We start from the raw sequence: 26,936 nt of genomic DNA on the forward strand, positions 1-26,936 counted from the left end.
CATAGTAAGTACTCATGGGTCAAATTTTCAGTGATATGAAGTTCCTAATCTCTGTGGATTTCAGTAGCAATTAGTTGTTGAAAATCTTAGCAGTTGTGTCTTCAGATCTGATAAATTTCAAAGAATATTATTTACATTATTGTTTGTAATAACTCACATATTTTCCACATATTTATGCCATATACGAGGAAATAATTTTTTAGTATATCTTCACAAAATAAATAATGTAGTGAAATTAGTGAAAACAACTGGATGTGTGAAAAAATACATGTGCGGAGTCAGATGTTTCCTTTAGCTTCGGTATATCCTAACACACAGAGAATGGCCCAGTTTCCACACTCAGCTCTATAAACTTCTCAGCCCCTATACAAAAAGCTGTTTTTCATGGGAGTTAGCTCCCATGTTAGTTAGTTCCAAGGTGCATCTTAGTGTTGCCAAGCTGCTCTCCAGAGGAACCCAAACCAGCTGCCAGGTATTGCCCTGACCTCAGCAGCATCAAAAAGCACCTCTCTCACCATTAGAAGAGTCTTCTGATCATCTTCTCTAGTAGTAAAAATTTGTCTATGTCTTTCCTGCCACAAAAGGTAGAAACAAGTCAAGTACAACAGTTCTTTCAGTAGTGTCAGGACCATTGCAGTAATTCATACATAAGGTTCCCAAGCCAGCAGGGATTTAGGTTCCAGTTTCACTGTTCCCTCTACTTAAGGAAAAGATGAACTGCTTGCACTAGGAGTCAGCCCACATATAGAGCCTGTCCCAGGAACATGCCTGGCCTCAGCACAAGCTGCACAGAAGACTGACACCATCTCACTAATGCCCCCTCTCATTTTCCCCTCTCTCTTTGCCTGTAGTTATTTTTAGATTTCACAGTTAAAGCTTGTCCCTTCTGGACACTTACACAGGACAGCACACACGCACGCTGTAGATATAAGACGGATACAGGAGCGAGCCAGCTGATCATCTAGTCCCACATCAAGGAACAAATTCCAATTTCTGATGACAAAATACTGCCCTTTAAGAGGATGCAAAACCACATGGAATTTTCAGGCTTGCAAATTTAACTAGAAGACTTTCAACAGACAGAAAAGACGGTTTGCACAGCAACTTCCTCCTTTCTGAAATTTCCTTCCAGTTTGCAAGATCCTGCTGTTTTTCGGCGTTTCTGTCAGCCCGATTCCCATGCCGACCGCCATAAACGCAGCCGTGGCTCGGCAAACAGCCGCTGGGTCAGTGCCCAGCGCCACCATCGGCACCACGGAGGGGGCAGGAGGGGGCACAGGGGGGATTTATTCTGCCATTATCAGTCGCAATCAGCCCATTATCAGCACAAAGGAGAAGACCTATGAAGAGCTTCACAAGAAGTGCCTGGAGAAAAACATTCTCTACGAAGATCCTGATTTCCCACCAAACGAGTCGTCCCTTTTCTACAGCCAGAAAAGCCCCGTCAAGTTCGAATGGAAAAGACCACGTGTAAGTAACATGTTTGTTGATTGCCCTTTTTCTGTAAATTGAAGGGTACACCCTGAGCTTACATTTTTGCAGAAACTGTGTGTTGGAGAGGCGGGTGGAATAAAATTGAAATATATTTCCTTAGAGCTCTCCTGGGAGATAAATAGCTAGGGACTGTGAAAGGCAGTGTGTATATAATGACTAAAATGCAATAAAACAGAATGAAACAAGAGCAACAAAAGAGATTGAATGAAATATTTAGAAAGGGATATGGGAAATTTAATTTTCTTCTTGCATGGTTTGCCTGGGATTTTCTTGTCTGAAAGTACCAAAGAAAAACTCTCCTCGTTCTGCAACAAGTTAGTGGGTTTGCTGAGGCTTAATTCTTTTAACACTGCTTTGTTTCACTTAAACCTTTATTTTGGTATTATGCCATTTTTCTCATATGTGAAAATAAAAAGACAGGTTATGATCTAAAACGTGCTTTTAGTCAGTTGTTCCCTGCATTGCTTATCCCACCTACCATGAATGTAGGTATTCTAATCATTATGAAGACCCACTCTTGGCTAGTAATCCCATTCATTTTCCTATTTTGTGGGTATTCCTCTACTTTTTCATATTTTTATTCTCCGTCTCTCTCACTGGGAGAGGACTAACACCTCAGTTCCCATTTGATTCTCCCTCCTACTTGAGGAGGTGTTACATTTTTTCCCTGTTATATCTGCTGGGCAGCTTCTCCCCTGCAGCAAGGCAGCCCCTGGGACATTGCCTTGGCCCTGCCATCCCCTGTCTGACAGCAGGGATGTTGTTCTGAGGAGCCTCCACAGTTCCTTCTCTCTGGCAGTTTCTGGCAACCTCTTTTATAAATTTGTCATACTTCCCCTGTGCCCAAATCTGTGCTTCAGTGGCAAAGTCAGTGGTGATAAATAAAACTGGCCACAGGAGTGTAACTGCATAGCAAAAGACCACAAGCTCTTGTGGGTGGCTCTTACAGACTGGAGGAAGGCCACGTGCTTCTGTCACAACAACAACTTGAGCAATGTGGAGGGATCAAAGTGAGTCCCCCATCTGCTGTGCCCTGTGCCTTGTCATTCCTTCGTCATCACCACGGCTGCATCAGCCTCTGGAAAAGTTTGTGAATGACTAAAATGCAGCCCCAAGTCAGTCATGTAAAGGGATGGGATTTCCCCTCTTTCTGCAGAAGGAAGCTGTACAGCAGTACAGCGGATGAGTGCCAGCACCCTGCAGCAGACACACTGCAGGTGTCATATTAGAAAGCATCAGAACAAGAGAAATGCACAACGTAACCTCAGATGTGTCTTACATAACTGTGCAGGCACAGATCAAGCCATTATTATTGGAAAGGTTCTCACCAGGGTCTTAATTCTTTAAGTCACTCATGAACATATAAGTTTGGACTCGCTATTCATGTGGCAGCCGTGGGCTGGGAACCATGTAAGACTTAAAATACAAGATAAACTTCAAACCCAAAGCTGTCTGTTTGGGTTTTTTTTAATACAATCCAAGACTTTAGGAAGTCAAATTAATATGAAGGAGTAATAGTGAGCTAAAGAGTATTTTGCTAAGATGTTAAAGCAATCATTGAAGCACATTGAACTCAGATACTCAATTGCACAGTGTTTTGTAATTTCTGTTCTTGTTAAATTGCAATGGCCTTTCCCCCCCCCCCCCCCCACCAATGAAAGAAAGTAGCTTATAAAATATACTCTTATAAAGTGGTAATTTTAATCACTTTGAAATTCAGGTGAGTAGTTGAATAAAACAGGATAAAAAAGAAAAAATAAACAAAACCTCACAGTTCAGAAACCCTGAGAGAATATCCTAATGCTGACCAGTCTAGATCCTTTCCCTGTGGCATTTTATGTGCCACATACCTCCAGACACAGCAAATAAACAAGTGATCAATGTGCTCTATGATCCCACTTAAAACAAAGGGCTGGGAAATACTCAACCTATTCCTGACTCTCTGGCTTCCTGAGGCTTCACCTCATCTATTTGTATCAAAGCCCCTCTACCCAGAGGTCAGGTCCTCCTCTGCCACCTCCCAAAATTCTTGTCCTGTGCTGCTGCGAGGGCAGCGAATGCAGGAGGACTGGCCTTGTCCCTTACCCACAGAAGGACAGGTGCTGTGCAGGGCAGCTGGCAGCCCTGGCATGGAGGCAGCAAAAGGGCCTTTGTAATTCTACCCAGACAGTGACTGCCGTGCCACAGTATGAATGCACAGAGAAGATCTCCTAATGCTCAATTCAGACAAAAGCCAAGCGAGAGCCCTGAAAGTTTCCCCAAGTAAAGACTGCAGGATCCCTCCCTCTAGTGTTTCTGTTGAGAGTGTGCAGGACCATGGTTTAGATACATAGAGGGAAAATTAAATCCCCCTCAGTTAATGCAAAATATTAAATTATTCACTCACCCACAGCAGGTAAGAGAAACCCAAAGAGCTGTTTATACCTGCAACAGGTTATATCCAGCTGTACCTCTCACAGCTATGCTGCCTGTGGGAATTTCCCACAGCTGAGAGCAAGGATGAGGCCACTGATCTTTGAGATCTCATAAAAAGTCTGTTATGACACAGAACATTAAGAGGTCCTGCTGCAGTCCTGTTTGGATCTAATGACACCAGGGTATTGATAGGAAGGCTGTACTGTGACACTCTGCTTTCAAATGCACCATTGTCATTCTCCTTACTCATAGCCAAGTCACAGCATTAACCACCAAATTCAGTGGCTTCCCTATGGTGATCCTCTCCATAGCCAGAAAATCACCAGGAGGAGCTTTCCTTTCATAATGAATATAAATAAAATCAAGTCAAGAAATTATTGGATTTTGCATGGAATGAATATTAATCAGTCAAATCATCTACTGCACACACATGAAGCTGTTTGCATTTAGTAATGACAAAATATGGGTCTGTGCAGGTCGTACCACAAAGCAAAAATGGCAAGTTAGTGCCACCAAGATAGAACTTTCAGATCCAACTCAGAGGCTCTAAAACCAGCTTGGTGTGTGACATTGAGCTGTGCCTTGAAGTGTGCAGCACAGACATTTAAAAGCATGATCCAGACCAAAAGAGACCAAGAGAACAATGAGGTTATAAATTGCCTTAGGCTAAAAAAGATCTCTGTTTGATAGGATCAGTTTAGGGAATTTACTTAGAATGCTGTAGTTCATTAATGGCAGTTTCTAAAGGAATGAATGCCTTTTGCTGCAGCAGTATAAGACTGGCAGATTTCTTCCTGATACACAAGAAAAGCTAATGAAAATGTAACAAAGGTCAAATGCCATTTTTAGTTGCATGCTGCCTTTGCATTTTCCAGCGCTCCCTTCCAACTGACTCATAAGTAATCTCTTCCCAGAAAGGTAGGTTTTTCCTGGGATTCTTTGTTTTCCTTGCTGTAAATGACTCTTTGTAATGAAATTACAGTCTGAACTGGATCAACTAAAACACAGCTTGCTGGATTTCAAAGCTAGTTACAATAAGAGCAAGATTGAGCCAAAATACAATAAGAGAGTTGGAAAAAACACAAGCCAAAAACCTGGCATCTCAGACTAGTTTTCAGCAGAGCGTCACACAATGTGAGGAAGAATATTTTCAACAAAGCAAGTGAGTGGAGAAAAGAATGAAGGCATCTCAAACATCTGCTTTGACAGAATTGGACCCCAGCAGCTGACCAAGGCCCAAAATAACAGGACAATCCCTACATCCCTTCCCTCGAGGAAAATGAACTGCCTGCAGAGCTTGGTGGTAGGGAGGGTGGCAGAAGTTGGTCTCTGTCTGGCTGTATGTTTAATCCAAGTAGTTACATCAAAGCAATTCTTCTGATAATTGTAAAGGAGAAAAAAAAATGTGTTTCAGCCAAGTGAAACTACTAGACCTGAAACATGAGTCTGGGAAAGTCCAGGGCTACCCTGATGATAAAAGTAAAAAGCTTTAGACTACAGAGGTAGCATCAGCTTCCTGTGTGTGCTGCCACAAGCAATTGTCAATTGTTTGGTCTCCTTCCCACTCTAGTCCCAACATCTTTCAACAGATTAGGCTCTTGGACTACACTTTGTCTTCTCCCCAGTTTGCAGCTACTCAGGACAGAGCTCTCAGGTTGCAATATCTTTCTTTCCTTACCCTCATAAGAGATGCATCCAGAAATTGTGTCTTTTTATTCTTCTCCATACCAAGTATTTGAGTATGACAGATGGGATAAAGCAGGGACGATTTTTACTCTGTAGGACAGGCTATAGCCACTACTTTCCTTGGTTTTCCTCTACACTACAGTCTTTGTCCATTATAGCAAAGGGCTATATAAGCCTGCAATTGTTCCACCTCACTTGCTGCATTTTGCCTTCTCTTCCTGCAGAAATGTCTTATTTATTTTTGCCTGTACAGCATCTTGTACCCATTCTGTTCTAGTATAAATACAGACAAACCCAATACATTTTGCAATATACAGAATGAAAGAAGCCCTTTCTGTTGTCAGAGATTATATCTCTACACATTTTTGAATGCAGCATTACCAATTAAATACTGTTACATGAGGAAAAGAATAAAATCTCTTAACCAGCAACTGATTATTTCTGGTAATTAAACATCTGATCCTGTAATTTTGAGAAGGAGCAATGCTGGGGTTCATTCCCAATGAAATGCATTCTTCAACTCTTTTAATACACCAACATACCTGTTACTGCAAATTGGACATAAGATCATTTTAAAATAATTTAATCTGGCCCCCTGATGTTTTTTTTTACTGTGCAGAAAAAAAATATTTCCCCTAATTTTTTTCACTTCAATGTGTTTTCATGTTACAGTACGAGGAAACACCCTGTAGAACCACAGAAGTCTGGAACACCCAGATTCCAAAAACATTTTCATAGTGAAACTTTGCAGAGGAAAACTGTGAGAGAGGTTTTGATACTACAAGCAATGCTATAGGAAAATGTTCTAAAACTGCCTTTACTTGTTTGCTAAACAGGAATCATAGTGCACACCTTTCCTGCTCATCCATCTGTTTCTGTTTTGCAGGAAATCTGTGAGAATCCACGGTTTATTATTGGTGGAGCCAACAGAACAGATATCTGCCAAGGAGAATTAGGTATGAAATTCTTACTTCATCTCTGTACTTTTTAAAGTCTGCATCATGGTTTAGCTTAATTCTCTTCTGAATTCTTAATTCTCTTTCATCTCCAAGGTGATATGTGAAATCCTCTGCCACAGTGATTCATTTACAATGTAGCAAATTCTTGCCATCTGCTTAGTAGTAACTGGGCAAGAAATTTTTAGTGAAATATTCACATGACACAAGGAATTCTGTGCAGGTAACAGTGCTCATCAGATTTTAGGCTTTTTCTAAAATATAGAGAGTATCATCTGTTTAGCCTGTGTATACCCAGCCACGAACAACGCCCATGAGCATTTTTAGAGCACAAATAGACAGTGCTAAAGTACTGCAGAACACATAGAGAATCATGTTCTACTAAGAATTAACATGTCACTTTGCAGTATTTTAGGTTTTCCCTTTGATTCTAGTTGCTCTCTCATTTTGTCTGCTGCTTCTGCTCATTTACAGGTAACTGCTGGTTTCTGGCTGCCATTGCTTGCCTGACACTAAATAAAAAACTACTCTGTAGAGTCATACCTCATGACCAGTCCTTTATACAAAACTATGCTGGCATCTTTCACTTCCAGGTGAGTTGCTCCGTCTAGTGGTAGGTATATGCATTTACCCAAGGCTCAGCTCCTGGAATGCTCTTCCCTCTTTCTCCCTTAGGAGTGACAGTAGGGAAGAAAAGGGATTGAGTTGCCTCACCCCAAATGCTTCCATCAGGGCAGTCACAGAAGAGCCAGCCAATAAAAGCAATTAGGGAGCATTAACCCACCAAGGAAGCATTTGCAGATTGCAGTGCCCTGGGTGTAAGGAGTAACAACAGGTGCCTGGTCCAGCTTCACTGCTCAGATGCAGCACTACATTCAGCACAGCCATGTGGGCACTTGGCAAAGCAGCTATTTTTAGGCCCATAAGCAGCTGGTCTGCCAAAACAAGTTATCAAACAACTTCTTATCCAGAAAAGATTGACTGCTTCCCATATTTCCTTTGGTTTTCTTAAGGAACATTTTTGCCCAGAGGAATTCAGTACAGCTGCCTCCCTCACAGTAGCCATCAATTCTGGCCATATTATGAAGCAGTTAATTTCCACATTTCTCCTCTCTCAGCCTGCCTTTTCAGCCAGTCCTCCCTGCACCAAGTTTGGTTTTTTGTTTTGTTTTTTTTCTGTTTGCCTTTGAGCAGTTCTGGCGTTATGGAGACTGGGTGGATGTTGTCATCGATGACTGCCTACCCACCTACAACAACCAGCTGGTCTTTACCAAATCCTCCCAGCGCAACGAGTTCTGGAGCGCCCTCCTGGAAAAGGCCTATGCAAAGTAAAGCAAACTATACTGAGGGGCTGTGTGTTAACATAGTTGTAGTTATGCACACACAAGAATATTTTGTAAAAGAATATTTTCCTTTTCTCTTTTCAAGACTCCATGGGTCATATGAAGCTTTGAAGGGAGGCAACACCACTGAAGCCATGGAGGATTTCACTGGAGGAGTCACAGAGTTCTACGAGATAAAGGATGCCCCTAAAGATATCTATAAAATCATGAAACATGCCATTGACAGAGGATCCCTCATGGCCAGTTCCATTGATGTGAGTCCATATGAACTTTGCAGATAAGAAATGGCGGAGGAGAGGGACCTCTCCATTTGTAACCAAATACATACCACTTTTGGAACTGCTTGTTTCGGCCACATAGAAAACAGCCATGTCATGGAGATAGAGTAATCCCTCCTAGAGACCAGCTGTTAGCAAACAGTGAGTACCAAAATGGAAATATACAGAAACAGAACATGGAGGTGGAAAGAGCAGTTAAAATCAGCAAGACCAGCACCCCTTCCCCCTCAACCCTAACCCAGTGAAATGAGGTTAGTATGAGGGTGCTGCAACTTTGTTAAATATATTACCTTGTCAAAGATGTTAATTGTGGAAATTAACATTTTGTTGTCAATGTGGCCTCAGACTATCTTCACTTATTGTGGTAAATTTAACAGTTAAAAAAATAATACTTTATGGAGTATGATACTTCAGTAGAGGTGGGAGAACACCTGGTGTTACTGACCACTGTAGATAAGTATGGACATAATGAGGAAAGAGAGAAGTAATCTAGGCTATCTTTTTACCATTCATCTTTCTGCATGATACTTTTCTCCCATTCTCTGTGCCAGGATGACCTAGGCTTTTGCTACGGATCAGCTCCTCGGACCGACATTGGGGAACTGATTGCTCGCATGGTGAAGAATCAAGAAAACGCACAGATGACTCAGTCCACTGTAGACTACCAGGGGATGGAGGAGAGGCCAGCCTGGGTAGGTATCCTGAGCAGTTGACTTCAGAATGCTTTTATCTTTTAAATTTAATTTTAATTTTTTAAATTAAATTTAATTTAATCTTTTTATTTAATTTCACTATATAACACTAACAAAATGTTCTTATGGATGCTGTTTGATTAATGTCTTAAAAGACTTCAGTGTTTTCCAATAGTGACTGATACTAGAGGGCTTCACTGATACTGAGGCTTTAAGGGCTGTTGGCTTGCAACTCAAGGTTTATAATTTGCAGAACAAGAAATTTATTAGTGGATTTTATCAAGTCTCTTGCTTGAATAGGGTGAAGAGAATGAAAAAATTAAAATACTGGAATAGAATGAGATCCTTGAGTGTGCATAACATGTCAAAGAAAGAAAAAGCAAGCTCTGCATAGTTCTTGCTCCAGGCAAAAAAAACCTCTTTGTGAACTTATTTTGAGAACTTAGTTATTATTTCTAGAGTGCTCTACTCATTAATTGAGGAGAGTCTGCTCTAGGGATGCTCTTTTTTTATTACTGCCAACAAAGTCCTCATTACAAATGCCTAACAAGGAAAAAGAAAAACATGCTGAATCTTATATGTGTGATGAAATTCAAAGTAACTCGAGCATATCCACCTAACTATCTAGCAAAATAAAGAGGAATGTTAAACCCTCTTAGAAAAGATCCCATACTGGACAACTTAAAAGCTTTCAAATCTCTAGAGGACTTTGCTGCCTTCTCTGTGTAAGGCAGCTTGCCCTTGTCATATCTTGCCCTTGAGGGAGCTGCACTTCCATGACAATGAAATTACATCAGGGGGTTTTACAGGGGTGTGGGGGAAAACAAAAAGAAAAAGCACCGAAGAAAAATCCTCCATTATTGCATCACTCAACTTTTGGTTCTGCAAACTTTCTTCTGCATTTGCAGCTGAAATAGCTGATTTCTTCTCTTCTGACATCCATATTTAGTTCTTCCTAAAAGATTGAAATGGTGTCATTCTTTGGGAAAGACCCATATGACTATCTTGTTTGCAAGCATGGCTGCCCAAACCACCTGTGTCTGGGGGAGGGAATTTTCTCCTCAGTGACTGTCTACTATAAGAAGATTGCAAAATCCATTCTATACTTGTTTCCCCAGCAGCTCTTGTGATGCTGGTTATTGCATACTCCTGAACCATCACCAGGAAAAAAATCAGGACTCTTGATGAAAAGAGCCAGATGAAGCACTTCCAAAATCAGCACTTTGAGAAGTTGTCCGGGGCACTAGGATTTAACGTTCTTAAACAGAAAGAAAAGGGTAATGGCAACAACATGAGAAAAAATGAATAAAAAAGGAAATAGGTGTGAGGTTATAGTAGGAAAAAAGAATCAAGGGAGAAGAAACCAAATAGGTGCTGAAGTGAAATGATGGTAAACGATTGCAATATTCAGAAAATATTTGAATGAGATCTTCCCTGTACAAGCTCAAAACATTTCTGTGTGACCTCAGGATCCAGCCCTGCCTTTTTCAGGCTGGCAGAATTACTGGCAGGACCTTACAGGTATCTCCCAGCAACAGACACAAAGAAGGAGAGGAAGTTTTGCTCGTGGTCCACATGCACATACCAGGGTCTGCCCCTCTCACCAATACTGGAGATCTCTCATGCAATATAGCAGGATATGTGCATCTGCCATCTTGCTCCCAATTCCAGATCTCACAGATAAATGAGTAAAAGTCCATCAGACACACTAGAAGCTGATGACTAAGACAGCAAATGTATTTACACCTGAGCAACACATTTATGCCCTTCCTGAAAGTTAGATGCAATAAAATAGTGTCCGTTAGCAGAACAGTGTATTAAATAGGGTATTTAAATGTCACTGTGACAAGATAGCAGCCATGTGAAAAGATTAAAGTATTGTAGGTGTTGATTTGCTCTAATGTTTAACCAGTTTGTGTGTAATAACCTTACTGAGCTATACAAGAACATACTATCCTAGAAAAGACTGAATAGTCCTTCTAATACAAAAAAGCTAATTATTTGATTAAGCATGCCATATCCTGCCATGTTCCAAGTGCAAAAAGCAATAGCCTACAAAAAAAGGGGGAAAGACACCCGAAAATGTCTTTGCCAATTGATATTATCAACTTTTTCCATTTTTAATACATACTTCAGTCCTTTCTAACAGTCAACATGAATTCTATGGGTGCTTAGTTTGACCACTCAGCTTGTGACAAACACAAAGAGGAGAGCAAGGCAAAGAGACCTGTCACCTGAACGGTGTCACCCTCCCTCCGAAAGTCCTGTGCGGCAGCCCCTGCCCTCGGGCAGGCAGCTGAGCTTTGTGAGAGCCCCACGGGCTTTTCTCTCTGTCTGACAGACCATCGTGCCGATGCAGTACGAGACTCGGATGTCCTGCGGGCTGGTCAAAGGCCACGCCTATTCCGTGACTGCCGTGGAAGAGGTTCGTGCATCCACCGCTCCCCTCCAGCTGCGCACAGCTGGAATCACCGCTGGCCTGCAGCACGGCAGCAGCGCCGAGAGAGGCATGAAAAGTGACACCGATTGTGAGATAAGGAAACAAAATTGTATCCAAATAAGTAAAAATCTTGTGGGCAAAGAAACCTATCCAAGTTTTGGCTCCCTGGGGAAATGCCAGCTTGGGCAAAGGTGGCCACAGGGTCTTGGAGCCTTCCCACAGTCACCTCGAGAAGATCAGGCTGGGGTATGGCCCAGAAAAGCACCATCACTGAAGGGTGTGGTGGCAGGCAGAACATTTCCTTTTGAACCTACTCTCAGTCTATTCTTGTTGCATTCTTTTTTCAATTAGACAGTATTTAAAGGGGAGAAAATACGTCTGGTAAGGCTGAGAAACCCCTGGGGCCAGGTGGAATGGAACGGAGCCTGGAGTGACAAGTGAGTAAAACAGAGATTCATGATGTGAAAAAGAATTTGCAGCTTTATTTGCCTTTATGCAGCTTTTGCATAATTCTCATATTCAGTGATTAGGTATCTGAATTGTCTTTGTATTTTAATTTTGAAGTTGATTGAGTACTTAGCTGAAGCTGTAAAAAAGAAGAGAGTACCTAATAAGATGTCAAGAAAAGCTTTAATAAAAGGAAATAAAGACAGAGCCCAGTCTAATGATGCATTAAATCTGATTTTACTGTCCATTTTCAAAACAAGATGTGACAGTAGAAAAATCTTTTAAGTTATGAAAAAACAGAATTAAGCAAAATGTCAGTTTTTTCCTTATAGAAATTTCAATAGGTACACCAGCCATGATAACATGCAAACACCTTTTTGTTCAAGCTAAGTAAAATTAACACAGTTCAGCACATGTTTGAGAGCTGCTGAGAGGAATTCTAAGAGGAAGGCAAAGAGAAGCAGGACAATTGCTTCTTTTCTTTAGGCGTGTGGAGAAGAGGACAGACTAGAGAACAAATAGTTGCAAGGCTTACGAAGGAAAGATTATGTGGAGGTAGCAAGATGACTTGAATTTTTACTCTATGAGGCTAAAGCGTACAAACTTTAATGGAAACTGTATTGCAAATCCTAAGCTAACTTGTTTTCTCCTTTGAAGGTCAGAAGTGTGGGACTCTGTCAATGAAGCAGAGAAAACTCGCCTGCAGTATAAGGTCGTGGAGGATGGGGAGTTCTGGTGAGAGCATCAGTCAAAAACCAGTGCTTCTCTAGGAAATATGCAATCATAGCAAAAATGAATGCTATTGCACTACTACAAATCTGCTAAAACCACTGCTCCCCTTCCTATTCCCAATAAAGTCCTGCTCTGTGATCCTCTCATTCTCCCACCAGGGATTATTCAGTGCCATCAGCACAGTCTTTCTAATTAGGCTACACTTCCACAAACTCTCCATCACCCTTCGTACATACGATCCTCCCAGCTCAGTTTCCCTGATCTTGCAGCTGTACCTGTGGTAACTTACCAACCAGCAGACCAAAAGCATTTGGAAAACATGGCACTCCCACTGCAAACTTGTGCCAGTACTGACAGTGCTGTTGGTCACCACCCTCCACGTCCCCAGGATCTTTCAAACTGCCAACCATGTAAATGCATTTGTGTTCAATTGCCCCTCAATTCCTCCAGGATTTCATTTCAAGATTTCATGAGGCACTTCACCAAGCTCGAGATCTGTAACCTCACACCTGACACTCTGGAAGCAGATAAATTCCAGACCTGGACTGTGTCAGTCAATGAAGGACGCTGGGTGAGAGGATGCTCAGCTGGAGGTTGCCGCAATTATCCAGGTGAGCAAAGGGTCTTGAGAGATAAGACCTCTGATGGGGGCTTGGTTAGATCCCAAAGGCTAAGTCATACCACAGCCTGGTTAGTGCTCAACCACAGGAAAAGCCTTGCTTCCTCAGTGGACAAGGCATGTGATTGGTAGCTGGAAATCTTCTGTCACTATGCTGTAATAGAACACTGTAAACCTAAAAGGCAGCCCTGGCAAAGATAAATCATTGTTCAAATACTTCCCAGTGTCCCATGTAAAAGGGATAAATTTCACCCTAACAGTTAGACTTCATGTGGGAAATTCATTTTTGTGGATTAACAATAGATTTAGGGACTTTGGAAGTTTATCAGATGATAGTTGCCCCTATATCCTCATTTGCTATGCAGTTGTTAAAACTAACAACCATAATATATAAAAAAGAAAAAAAACCATATAGGTCTTAGCCCAATTTTAACCTTTCCCTCAGGAGCCATAGGCAGGGAACTCAAAAGTTCTCTTTGATAATGAGCATCATTACAAGACTGAAGCTTTACATGTTTTCTTTGGGCTGCTGATGGGACTTCACAGACACATTTTGGACCAATCCCCAGTATCGCTTGAAGCTCCTGGAGGAAGATGATGATCCTGAGGATGAAGAGGTTATCTGCAGCTTCCTTGTCGCACTGATGCAGAAAAACAGGAGGAAAGAGCGCAAGCTGGGAGCCAACCTGTACACCATTGGCTTTGCCATCTATGAGGTAACAGCTTTAGATTTTGCTCTTTGCACTGTGGTCTTAAATCCTGACACTATGCATCTATCAAGAGAGTCACTGAATCATTCAGGCTGATTACATCAATTGAAATTTTTGCTTTGCAAGGAGGTCAGAAAAATCTGAGACGAAGGAAGTTCAAGTCTTTCTAACTGTTTGTACCATAATAATGTCAGGGTTTACCCATCTGTTAAGTAAGACACTTTTTAGGCTTTCATAGTGACCTAATGTCAGATTTTAGCATATTCTTTCTTATATATTCTTCAATCTCCCTTTTGTCTTTTCTAAAACCAAGCATTTAATTGGCAGAAGAGTGTGAAAAAGAAAACAGACATCCAAGACTTATACATAGCAATTAACCTCTGTCTGTGCTATTGACTTGATGAAAAAGTCAATTTACTCAATCCCTTGCACAAATATAGTTGGTTCAGATTTTAGCTGAATTCGTATAGATGCCAAGATATCTAGAAAGGAAAAGGGAAAGTACTTATCTAACTAGGGACATTTTAGTTACTGTGTCCCCAAAAGTCCAGGTGAATGCCCTTCTGTATGACCTACAAACATGCAGACTCCCCTTGCAGCTCTGACTGTTTCATCTCTCTGTTTCTCCCTAAGGTGCCCAAAGAGGTATGCGCAGAACGGAGCCAGACTGACATCTTGGTGTATACCCACAGCTAGTGTTACTGTAGTGCCTGTCAGTAAGTCAGCAGGAGACTGCCCAGCCAAGTTTGTTTTCAGGGATGCAACAGCAGTAGAACTGCTAACCTTTTTGCTTTGAGTGTTTATTAGTAACATTTTGTGAGTAATTTTGAATTCCTTGTCACTTGCATCCCATTTTCACTAGGCCTTTTCCTCAGTGCTTCTTTTCTTTTCTGTGGTGGCCTGGCCATCATTTGAACAGTTGGTCAGAGATACAGGAAGCAGTGCCTATGAGGGCTTAGCCTCTGCACTCCACAGAGAGCCACCCTAAGCCACTTGCATTTCCTCCTAAAAATAATACAAATGATCTACATTCTGCAGTCACAGTTTTCTTTGTAGACTTAGAATTTGTTTAGAAAATTATTGTTATTTACAGACCATTGAAGAAAGCTTATTAAAAGTACACAGATTACTTTTTTTTCTGACCCTGACATTTACTGAATCATTGGCATCAAAAGTTTTGCTAACAAGCTCACCTGAAGGCTGTTACCTGAAAGCATGAGGTTGATAGACTGAATGTTGATTTTGCCAACTATCTTACAGATGGTTATTTCTGAAAAAAACCAGCCTGCAAGTGTTCTTAGCCTACAATTCTTGGCTTAATTTTCATATTTGAGCTAATGCAATGTTTGATTGTCACATTTGTTTAGCAGATAAAGAACTGATGTTTTTTCTAGACAAGGACACATTTCCATTGAAGGCAGCTTCACTTTACCACTTTGATGTAGGAGTTTGCTTACACCCTTCCTTGCCATACACCCTCCAAGGAAAGTGGCTGAGATTCAAATACACACAACCCAGCATCTAGCAAGAGAGTCAGATGCAAATGTCTGCACAGCAGAAGTCAGCCACACAATCTGCAGGTGGGCCCTGGAAAAGCAAACTAGACTCAGTCAGTAGCAACTTAAATGTGACAGACTGTACCTGCCACCAGCTACCACCACGCCTCAGCTCCCTGCCTGCTAAGCTGCTGTTTCATGCGTTTTCTGTCCCAGCCATGCACTGCCCGCATTGCAACCCCCTGGGCAATGGGCAAGACTTCCTTGAAGACAAATTTACTAATTTGTTCTACAGATGCATGGTACTAAGCACCACTTGCAGAAGGATTTTTTCCTCTACAATGCCTCCAAAGCTAGAAGTAAGACCTACATAAACATGCGAGAAATCTCCGAACGCTTCCGGTTACCTCCCAGCGAGTACGTCATCATCCCATCCACATATGACCCCCACCAGGAGGGAGAATTCATCCTCAGGGTCTTCTCAGAGAAAAGAAGTCTGTCAGAGTAAGTTGGAATAAGGAATAAGTAAGGAATATTTATGTGGCTACATATATGGAGTGACTTCGCTACTCTGCTGAAGTCATGTTACCAGTTTGCTACATCCTGCTTTTTATTTTCTTAATCTCATTAGAAACTCCAAGCTGCAAATTCATTTCCACAAGCTTGCTTTATAGACTAACAAGAACTTGCTTTGAATTGTCTTTGGAGAAGCTTACTGCTTGCAGGAGGATATCCTTTGCAAACAAACCATTAGCCATTTACTAAGGCCAAAGAACTTCTGGTTTGCTTCCAGTTCACTGTTATCAAGGCTCTTTACAGGGGTAAGCCAGGCAGCAGCCATCCCGGAAATGGTACTTGGGATGTTCAGGTCAAACTGGGAAAAAGCTACTCCTAAAGCCTGCAGCTGTAATGCTGAAAGGCAGCTCACACCACTGGCTGCTTGGGAAGTTCAAGTGGCTGCTTAAAAAACACCTAAAGAAACAAGCATCTTTGGGAACAGTCACTTTCCTGATTTATTTATTTTCTGCTTTCTACTTAGGGAAGTTGAAAACATGATTGAGGCAGAGCGTCCATTGGTAAGTACTGTCCTGGTCCTCTTTTGTGTATAGGGATAGAGAGAAAAAGAAGATGATACCTAGAGAAACCTACAGCAGGAAACCATTTGCAGCTACATGACAGCACCTTTATCAACAAATTCTCATCTTTTTTTCCTGTTGAGATACTTCTGTTGACACTTGCTTTATATACGCTACTTTCTGAACTTGATTCAGACCAAAGTGCTTTTGAAAATTTGAAATCTGGTCCTGGCATAAAGAAGCTGGATGCTAAGCATTGACTTTGGCTCCATCAATGGAGATTATCCATTTACCAAGGGAGGCCAACTCTGTGCCCTGAGATACTTTCTTTGTGAAATTGGCATCTCATCTAAAAAAGAAAAAACTGCCTTATTTTGAAGTACTTGCTTTCTGAAAAGGGATTCTAATAGCAGTCTGACTCAAAACAGCATCCATGACTAGTTCTAACTCTTCACCCTGGAGTTTTACATATCTTTGTGAGAATATACTAGAGCTAACAGGACAATTAGTCTTGAAAAAAATAAACAGAAGAAATGCTGCTGCACAGAACTGAGCTCCATCAAATCTTGCTCAGAAATGTTCCCCTTTTGTTTGCTATCATAGTCAAAAATAAATGTCCAGATATGAGGGAATTAAATTGTCACTTCTGGTATCATTGATCTATAAGCATAGAAGTTAAATCTCCACTGCACTGGCAGGTTGGGAAAAAGAAAAGGAATACTCAGGGCTGAAGAGATTTTATTCAAGCAGACAAAGCCCCAGATGAGATGAAACAGTTTTGCTATGATTTCTGCAATGTGTTTCTTTCACTATGCCATTTCTTGATGGGTGCATGTTCTCTCATTTTTAGTGATTTGAAAGTTACATAAATGTAGGAAAGGGAAAATTTGTATGAGTATAAGAACTGAAAAAATAAATATGAGAAAGAGAAAAATAAAAGAAAAGATTGCCATCAGCTCTGCATAATCTAATCAAGCACTTTTTAATTTTGTCTCTTCACACAGATGAAAAAGGGCAAGGTAGGTACCTGTGCAATGTGCTAAATGCCAGCAAGGCAAAAAGCATGTGTAATGCATGAGCAGGGGCAGAATTCCTTAGTATTATAATTTTCTCTCTGTTGGGAACCAACCTAGTTAGTGAAGGGCACTGGATGCAAGGCCATTTGCATGCAGCAAAGATTTTGTCTTCCTACATTAGATAGCATTAGCATCATATACTCCTCTCACTCTAAGGGGTGGTAAAAGGGTAACAAACTATTCAGTTTTATCATCTGAGCCCTCTGGGTTGCTCAGACTGTTCTTCCTTCCTGCCCCCTTCACCGGCAACCTGACACCCCTTGCTAATGAAAAGCAGCCCTTCTCCAGACATGTGCCCTCACACTTGCTTTCCATTGCCTACTGCAGCAGCCAATCCCCTTTCCTGAAGTTTCTGCTCACCGAAGTCCAGGCTTCTATTTTTGATTTGGCACAACATTTTGGACCTTGAAAATGTAATCAGATATTTTAATCCCAAGACGGACTGATTGTAATTAATACTCCAGAGTAATATATTCACATCATATAGCAGGTTTTTCTTTGTTTTAAATACACCAAACCAGAACAATTGCATGTGGCTGCTTACAGCTGAGTGAGTCAATACAGAGAAAGAACATATGCTTCACATAACTAACAAGCTATAACATAAATAACTTCTTATCTGTGTACAATTCACATTTGGTTTGTTTTCAGTGCTACTGTCCTTCACTGAGGGGCAAGCTCATCAATTGAAGTGATGAGAATCTGGTAGGCTTATTTTACTTAAAAACAGGGGAAAACCTCCACCAAAAATAATTTAAAAACCAATTAAAACACCAAAAATGAAGCAAATCCACACAAAAAAAACCTTAAACAAAACCACAACAAACCAAACACATTCAATTACTGTCTTTCTGACAAGGAAAGCTAGAACCCAGAAATTGCACTATGTTGCAAAAAGACTTTGCAGCTTTTTTTTAGCATGAGAAGAGCAATAACAGCAGAAAATTTTCCACCTTTTTTTCATTCTTTCTTTTCTTTCATTCCAAGAAATGGCTTTTCTTATACATTCAAGAGCAGGAGTTGTTGCTGCATGCACTATCCACGGAATGCTTATAACCAAATATTTTTCTTTCCACTATTACTTGTGTAATTTCCATTTCTCTTTTGCTCTCCTTTTCTAGCCTATCATCTTCGTTTCTGACAGAGCGAACAGCAATAAGGAGCTGACAGCAGATGAAAATGCTGGCAAAGATGGTGAAAAAACCCAAGCAGATGGGAAAAAGGTTTCTGCAGCAAGTGGCAGAGGGGGAAATAAGGCTTGGTCTGGCTAGCAGGAAAGAGTGGCTGAGGAGAGCATACAAATAGGGCAAAGAGGTGTCCTGAGATACTAAACAGCTTCTCATCAAATCTTAACACAACTTGCATCTGGTTTATGTGGATCTAATGAGCATGACCACAGAGAGACTGTCTCTTCAGTTATTTAACAACTCTGTAGGAAGATTTAGTTGCTTGAAAATGTCTCCTGGTTGCTCTCTCATACAAGAATCTGTAGAATTTGTAGTTACAAACTACACACTTCTATCCTAGTTTGTGTTGGTCAGAGGATAAAGGACAGGTAAACCCAGGAGCTCCCCATTTCCTCCTCAAAGAGGAGGAAAACAGAGTAGTAAATTCAGAGTTTCTTCCTGCATGTGGGTAAGACTCAACATATCTAGCAGCCAGATCCCACTTCCAGGCTTGTGGCATCTGGAGGCATGGCTGGAGCATCTGCTTACAGGGAGGGTGCTGTTCTGCTGCATGACTGCTGGAGCATGCAGGGGATGAAGTGGGATCCAATCTAAACTTTCCTCTGCATTTAGACAAAAGAAAACAAGAACTAAGCCAAGAATTTCACTCCTTTAGCTATAACTTTCATTTCCCTTCAGCTTCAAAGTTCAACATTGCACTTTCCATGTCTGAGAAAACTTCATGTTCCTTGTTTTCCTCTGTCTCATAGGCTATTTGTCTTCAGCAAGGGGCCCCCCATAACATAAAGAGCTCTCACATGGCCATTTATAGCCTACAGGGCAGCTGTGAGACAGATACTGCGTCCCACCCATGGCAGGGGGGGCTTGAACAAGATGATTTTAAGGTCTCTTTCAACCAAAACTATTCTTTGATTGTCTGATATGCTTCTCCTGCTCCAATCTTTTCTTTTGTAACATTTTGGAACAAAAAATTAGAACATAACTGCTAGTGGAAGTAATTAGTTTCCTTCAAACAGAAAAGGGAACAAATGGATGAACTTAAATACTTGGCTGTTTTAAGGAACAGAACTACCAAAAACATGGGGAAAGGAGTGGGAGGACAACTCATTCCTCCAAAGGCTTCCAGATTCCCTAAGATACCTCTCACAAGGGCAAGTGAACCATCCAGGCCCTTTCAATCTCTTCTTTGCTTGTCTCTTTTCAGCGTTCTTCAACAAAAGCTCACGAGGAGAGTGAAGAGCAAAAACAATTCAGGAATATTTTCCGACAGATTGCAGGGGATGTGAGTATGCAATCAATCCCTGTTTCTGCCCTCAAAGCAGCCTGGCCACAACAGCTCCTAAATCAACTACTCCTTAGATTCAAAATACTGTATATTAAAATTTCCTTTGAATGTCCTCCCATCAAATTCTCTTTGCAATTTCAAAATAAGTAAAATAAAATAAAACCCCATTAAGTATACAGCTATCCTCATATGCATGTATAAGCTATTCCCACTGTGTCTGAGGCAGTCTTTTTTAAATTCAGCCTTTTTCTTCTATCTCTCCTACAACGTGCTGTTTTGCACAGTAAGTATAAATACGTTAGAAATGCAGTGCCCTCTGGTACATGCTTAACAAAGGAAGATAAAAATAGATCAAAGAACTGCATAAATCAAGTGGCTGCAAATGGATACAGGAATTTTCTGATATTGCTGTTTTCCTTATATACTGGCTTGAAATTAACAGTCATTCTTATAGTTGTAGTTTAATGAACACTGTATGGTAACTTTAGGTCTAGCTTGTACTGCAGCCTCAAGAAAGAGTTCATGTTCACTTGAAGTACAATGCCCTCTGGTTTGAAACATGCACATGCCTTATTGAAAAGTGACCAAAGATTTCATACTTTTAGTATATCCATCCATAAAATTGTGTTTCATAAAGAATGCTGTAACCAATGATATTCTCACCACATTTCCATCAGGACATGGAGATCAATGCTGAGGAACTTAGGAATGTTCTCAATAATGTCGTAAAAAAACGTGAGTTTGAACATGTTTTTACTAACCCTGGACAAAGAAATCTGTAACAGAGCATAACTCCCCACCCCGAGTTATAAAAATTATTGTAACAGAACATTAACTCTCCACCCTGAATTGCACTCCAAAAATTACTGACATCTTTAGACTCAGAAATTTCCTACTCACATTTCCATGGACATTGCATCTGAGACTTTAACAAGCTAAATTTATTTAGATTATCTCTACAGATTATTATTACTGATAATCTAGAAACAAGCAGATGCATTCATTGGAATTACCACATGGGAAAATAATGCAATTCTCACAGACTGTGAGTGCCCTTTAAAACAATTTCTGCTGAAAAAGGCAGACCTTTCTTTCTGTTTAGCAAACTTTAACCTGCAGACCCTGGACTTGCTTAGTGAGCTAGAAGCTAGTTTAGAGTTTTCCAGAGTTTTTTATTGTGTATAATATATCAATCTAATGAATATCTAATTCACAGACAATAACATTACTGAGAGTCTTTCCAGATTTCTCTGCCACTCACTTCTTACTGGATGAAGGAAATAGGTTTGGCTTTTACTTTGATTAGCTACACCTGAGAGGAAAATCACTTGCTGATTTGCATGATTTGTATTCACCTGGGATCATTTGTTTCAGATAAGGACCTAAGGTCAGAAGGGTTTGAGCTGGAATCCTGCCGCAGCATGATTGCTTTAATGGATGTATCCTTTTCTGGTGAAAAGGGAGTGCTTGAAACTACTCAAGTTCACTATTTCCCACCATCACACACACATGCAGAATTTAATAAGCCAGGGAAACAAAACAGCAAAGTAGTTGTAGTCTGTAGTCAGATTAAAAAAGCACTCCTGTTTTGGCACATCTGAATTCCAGTCATCTCAGCATTAGCATAATTGATAGAGAAAAAAGATCCCCCAAAAGAAAGCTACAGAATAAATCAGTATGACACTCTTCTTTAGGTATCAGACACTGGCCACATTTCTGTAATTATATTTTGATTATTTGATTATTTTTTGATTACTATATTTAAAACAAACTCAACATAACCATAGTTCTTGCCAATAAACTTAGTATATTCATCCCTTTAAGTTTACAATGTATCACATATTCTACTGTATGCTCAGCTTGCAATGCAGGCAGAATTTATCTGGAACAAGTGCAATAAAACACACTACAAGATGCCACATAATTATCTCTAACAAAACCACCCTCAATTTTTGTGTTTGACATGACACAATTTTGAGAGAAAGTAAGTGCATTCAAACATAATCAGAACAAAAGTGTAACTACAACCCACAGCCATAATGGTTGGAGCCTAAACACATTTTTGTAAAGAGCTTTATTCAACATTTTGGATATTTCTCAATTCATTTGAAGCAAGGCAGAAAGAGCTCCCCTCCAGAGTAAAGTTCAGCTGTCTTAAAAAGCATTGGGTGAGCTTCATATTTGGAGGTATTTCAGAAGAGCCCACTAAAACATCCTACTCATGCACTTTTAGAATAGCTCCAGAGTTCAAGGGGTATCCTGTACCAGAAGTTTGCTTCTACACAAAGTACAATGAAGCACTATGCTAAGCACTATAACCAAAATGTTTACAAATATTTTACTGCACAGCTGAGTCAACTATTAATCCTGAAGAGATCCCCAACACAGTTTCACATTCATTCCTTCACCAGTAGTTGCAGACTTAATTAATTTTATTATAAAAACATTGTGGTTTTTTTACCTGAATGTTTGCATCACAGACAGATGGCTCAGGGAAGATAAACTTTGATGAATTTCGACATCTCTGGGACAAGATTAAAAGCTGGCAGGTATTGCTGGAATCTTCACAGCTTTTTTCAAAGCTTCTGCAGTGCAAATATTCTAAAGGAAAATGAGAACTCTCCACATACACTCCATAAAAAAAAAAAGGCTAAAAAATAATTGTGAATTAGCTTTGAAAACAAAATATCTCTCTTCATCCTACTTCACAGCCTAAGCAAATAGCCTGAATCTCTCATACACAGCCTTCCCCCATACAAATAGCACAAAGGCATACAAACTGGAGGAGAATGATGGGAACTACAATCAGGCCTCAATAGTTAATGCAATTAAGAGGGAGGATTACCAGCATACACTCAAGGCAAACAAGGAGACTCTCAAGGGGAGAGCTTTTTCACTTCCCAGAGATTGGATCTAAATTATTTTAATTTGCTACTGAGACAAACTCTATGATAACAACCCAGACTGCCCAGCAGTGGCAATATAAGGCACATGGCAAAGCCTCCAGGTGCCTGAGTTACACATCCATAACCACTCAGTGGGTACATACAGGAGAAGTACAAGTTTTTATTAGTGTTGTGTATGTGTTATTTTTCATTTTCCAGAAAATTTTCAAGCGTTATGACACGGATCATTCAGGAACCATTAACAGCTACGAGATGCGCAATGCTGTCAATGATGCAGGTATTTATCCTGTGCAGTGTCCAACAGATGAAGAAACCTTGTTCTATTTTGGTGCATCTCAGAGTGAGATCACTGAACACAGTGCTGCCTTTTAAGGACAGATCCTAGAGAAATTATAAAATATTTTTTCCCCCAACAGAACTTCTCAAATATCCAAATGGCAAGCCTTGTATATCTTGCCAGCCAAATAGATCTCTTCAGCTCCTCTTAATGCAATGAGTGATGCTTTGCTGTCTTTAAGGATCTCCTACTCAGGGTCCTGATATTCAGGGAGACCAGGGGGTGCTGAAGACATTTACTCTCATTTAAGCTGTGGATTCTATACATTTGTGTAAGTAACAAACAAAGAACAGTGGAAAACCTTCAACCTAAGTGTGCAGGCACTAAAACTAGGATGGAGCAGGTCCATGTCCAAGTTTGCATCACAGGCAATTGGGTGGACATTTCTTGAGTCATGCTAATGTTCTCCAGTACTGAGCCACTATGGGTTCAGCCTCTTCTACATGCACAATAAGAAAAAAAGTATTTTTGCAAAACTTGCAGTTAATGAAATTCTGAAAAGAGAGACTTGGGACTTTTCTTCCTTGTCTCAGACACAGCAGTGTGCTTCTTCCCCTGGGGAGCTGGCCTCTCCCCACAAATGTCTTTATCAGGTTTCTAAGGGAGCGAGACACCTTCTTTGATCAGAAAATCTGTAGTATCACTATAAACCTAGATAGGATGATGTCAGTGATTTTTGTTTTCAGTAGCATTTTGGCACGTCAAGGAACAGAAACAAATGGCTACCTTGTACTTTACAAAACCTCAGTGATTCTGTAATCTTTTGTCGAAAACAAAACTACACCTAGATTTGGACTTCTGCTGTGGTAGAAATATGGGTAATTTTTATTTTCTAGGTTTCTGTTCTCATCAGGGAAGTTGTCACTATAAAAAGAGAAAATATGTAAATACCTGCTGGCCTGACTTTAGAACTAAGAACATTCCAATCTTCCAGCACATGAGCTGTGCGTGACCTTGCATTTGGCCAAAAAAACTGGGACAGACCCTTTCAAGGCACAGGCTGCAGCATTCAGTGCCAAAGTTCAGTCCCCACCACACCAAGGAGTTGCCTCCTTGTCTATTTTCTGACTGCTGTTTAATTGTGCTTTTACAGCACTTGTGTCCCCTTTTTAGCTGATTTGCCCTCAACAGGCCCAGCTGAAGCACCAGGCCCTATGGGGCTGCTCTCCTCACTCAGCCTGAGGTAACTTGCGTGCTAAGGTCCTCTCAAAGCGTGACTTCAACACATTGCTGCTGGTTTAGGAAGGCAGCAGGACACAGCGAGGCTCCTTGTACCTTCGCTCCATTTTCTTCAGCAGTTGCAGCAGGACTTCCATCCCGAGCCTGCCTGGGGCTGGGCCAGGGGATGCCTGCAGCCCAAGCCCTCACAGCAGCGCTTTCCCGCCCGAGGCCCAGCTGTGCCCTTTGTGCTTCCCTGCAGGCTTCCGGCTGAACAACCAGCTCTACGACATCATCACCATGCGCTACGCCGACAAGAACATGAACATCGACTTTGACAGCTTCATCTGCTGCTTCGTGCGCCTGGACGCCATGTTCCGTGAGTGGCTGCCCTGGCTGCACGGCGCCGCCTCCCTCCCGCCCCGAGCACAGCCATGGATACACGGATACACGGATATATGGAACGGCTTGGCTTGAAAAGCACCTTGAGGGTGATCTGGTTCCACTTCCCCTGCTGTGGGCAGGGACACCTTGCACTGCACCACACGGCTCAGAGCCCCATTGTGCTCACAGCAAAGTTTGTTCACAGCACTACTGCATATGTAGGGTATTAATGATTACAGATATGGGCTTAGGGAATCTAAGACAACTTCTGTCACACAAACACAAAAGAAACCACTGTGTCTCTCCTTGAATTAACTAAGGAGAAATGCAGTAGAAACACTGGCTGACCCCATAAGTAAAGACCCACACTAGTTGGTATTTCACAAGGGGGAGCACCGTTTGATTTCCTGTCTGGGAATCATCTTTACCCACACAGTAACCTAATTTACTCCCTGTATTTGTTTCCTTTTAGGGGCATTCCATGCCTTCGACAAAGATGGAGATGGCATCATTAAGCTCAATGTCTTGGAGGTAAGCTTTTACTGAACATGTTTTAAAATCACTGTACATGCTTTCAAGGGAGAACTCTATGAATTGAGTTCATCTAATATTGTCACCCAATTGGTAAGAAACCCCAAAACCTCCTAAAATTTTGCTTTGCTACCAATTTTACACAGAAAATATCCATGATCTGCCAGCAACAGCTGCTCTGTAAGACTTCAGTAAGTGCTGAAGAGCATGGCTGCGGCCTCCTAATAACATCTTTAAAGTCCATCAAAAAACTTTTGAGATTTTTTTTTTATATGAGGCAATTTAGATCAAACACAATGATATGGTATTAAATGATAATGAGACTAAGCATAAGTCTTTACTTTTAAAAATCTTATTAAGAATTAGCAAGTTTCAACTTCAAAGCGTGTCCTCTGTTAAGGAGACCATTAAAAACACCCTTCACTTTTTGCAAGGGAAGGAGAAATAGGAACAAAATACTCAAGAAAATTCCCCACTGTCATTCTACTTCATGCTAAGTGACAGCAAGCAGCTGCCTTCCAGTTAGAGATGGTGGTGTCCTCACACAGTTTGTGGGAAGATGCCAACAACTCTTCCATCTTTCAACTCTTCTTTCAGTGGTTGCAGCTCACACTGTATGCGTAACACCGGAGCCAGCGGCCACCTCCATCAAGAACACACTGAAGATTTCCAAGGAGCTAGCACCATTCACCCCAAGGACAAACAAGAGTACTTCCTAATTACATCATTCACTTGCCAAGATGAACAGCATGTGGGAAGAAGCCCTTGGAAAGAGAGATAACCACACTCCAACAGACAGGACAGCGTGCATGTTTTGTAACTACTCTTACAGCATCTTGATATTTTTTCTTTGGGCAACAAGGATTAATTTATTGATGACTGAATTAAGCTTTCTCTGCATGGTGAATACAAGGAGAATGCATAATTGTTCTACTTGTGCTGACAACTGGAAAGGTCTTCCCTCAAGACAGAAACTAGGAAACTAGGACTGCATCTAACTGTGAATGTCAGAGGTGTTTACTGCCACCTTGTAATTGGTCATTAACTGTTTGTCCTGCTCTTGGTATTATCCTTTCATCTCTTTGTAATGTTTACTGAATATTTCTCATGAGATTGTGCTAGCTACATTAATATTATGCAACCCAATGACTCACAGATTTGGCTGTGCAGGTTGGATCTCTGCTATGTAGAAATGGGAGTGTAAGGCACAACAGACTGCAATATCACAGTACAGCTTCATCTAATGCCTCAGCAGAAGTACCAGAACTGAGCAACTGGCTCTCATTTTTAGTACCCATCCTAATTACAAATGTAGACATCATAAGGGTTTTTCATTGTAACTGCATTTCCTCTAACACCGAGAAACTTATTTGCAATTCAAGGCAGAAAATATCTTATATATACAAATTTATACATCTACAGACATATATTTCCCCCACCCCAGGTCCTATTTCCCAACACTACCATGCATTTGTTTATTGTAAGAGGTGACTTGTAGCAGAATCAGATACTAAGTCAGCATGACCACTTCGGGAATATTATTCCCAATGGACAAGTACAAGTAGTTTAATGGAACCAAAAATAAAATCAACTGCATTTTGGCCTAGGCTTTTTGGTTTTGTTCTGAAAGAACAGATGAAGAATTGAGCACTCTTCTGTCATTCTCCTGAATATACAGCAGCTTTTGG

At 40.9% G+C, this 26,936-nt stretch overlaps 1 protein-coding gene across 4 annotated transcripts; it reads left to right on the forward strand.

Moving 5' to 3' along the window:
- Nucleotides 1-1,041: 1,041 nt before the first annotated feature.
- Nucleotides 1,042-26,173, forward strand: CAPN3 (calpain 3; the record flags this gene model as incomplete). 4 transcript variants are annotated; one of them, XM_079309175.1, is made up of 23 exons in its annotated part: nucleotides 1,042-1,470; nucleotides 6,482-6,551; nucleotides 7,026-7,144; nucleotides 7,746-7,879; nucleotides 7,980-8,148; nucleotides 8,724-8,864; nucleotides 11,206-11,289; nucleotides 11,656-11,741; nucleotides 12,409-12,486; nucleotides 12,934-13,094; nucleotides 13,649-13,818; nucleotides 14,446-14,457; nucleotides 15,604-15,812; nucleotides 16,348-16,399; nucleotides 18,582-18,683; nucleotides 19,852-19,929; nucleotides 20,610-20,667; nucleotides 21,307-21,371; nucleotides 22,413-22,481; nucleotides 23,037-23,115; nucleotides 24,596-24,712; nucleotides 25,190-25,248; nucleotides 25,846-26,031. In XM_079309175.1, 23 exons carry the CDS (start codon nucleotides 1,180-1,182, stop codon nucleotides 25,870-25,872), a joined length of 2,430 nt encoding a protein of 809 aa, XP_079165301.1. In that variant the 3' UTR covers nucleotides 25,873-26,031. The 4 variants fall into 4 exon arrangements, with proteins under 4 accessions (XP_079165301.1, XP_079165302.1, XP_079165303.1 ...); XM_079309176.1 differs by lacking the exon at nucleotides 18,582-18,683 and having other exon boundaries at nucleotides 16,348-16,384; nucleotides 25,846-26,173; XM_079309177.1 differs by lacking the exons at nucleotides 1,042-1,470; nucleotides 6,482-6,551; nucleotides 7,026-7,144; ... (7 more) ...; nucleotides 13,649-13,818; nucleotides 14,446-14,457.
- Nucleotides 26,174-26,936: the final 763 nt, after the last annotated feature.

This window comes from Erithacus rubecula (genome assembly GCF_903797595.1).
Source record: "Erithacus rubecula genome assembly, chromosome: 6".
Classification (NCBI taxonomy): domain Eukaryota; kingdom Metazoa; phylum Chordata; class Aves; order Passeriformes; family Muscicapidae; genus Erithacus; species Erithacus rubecula.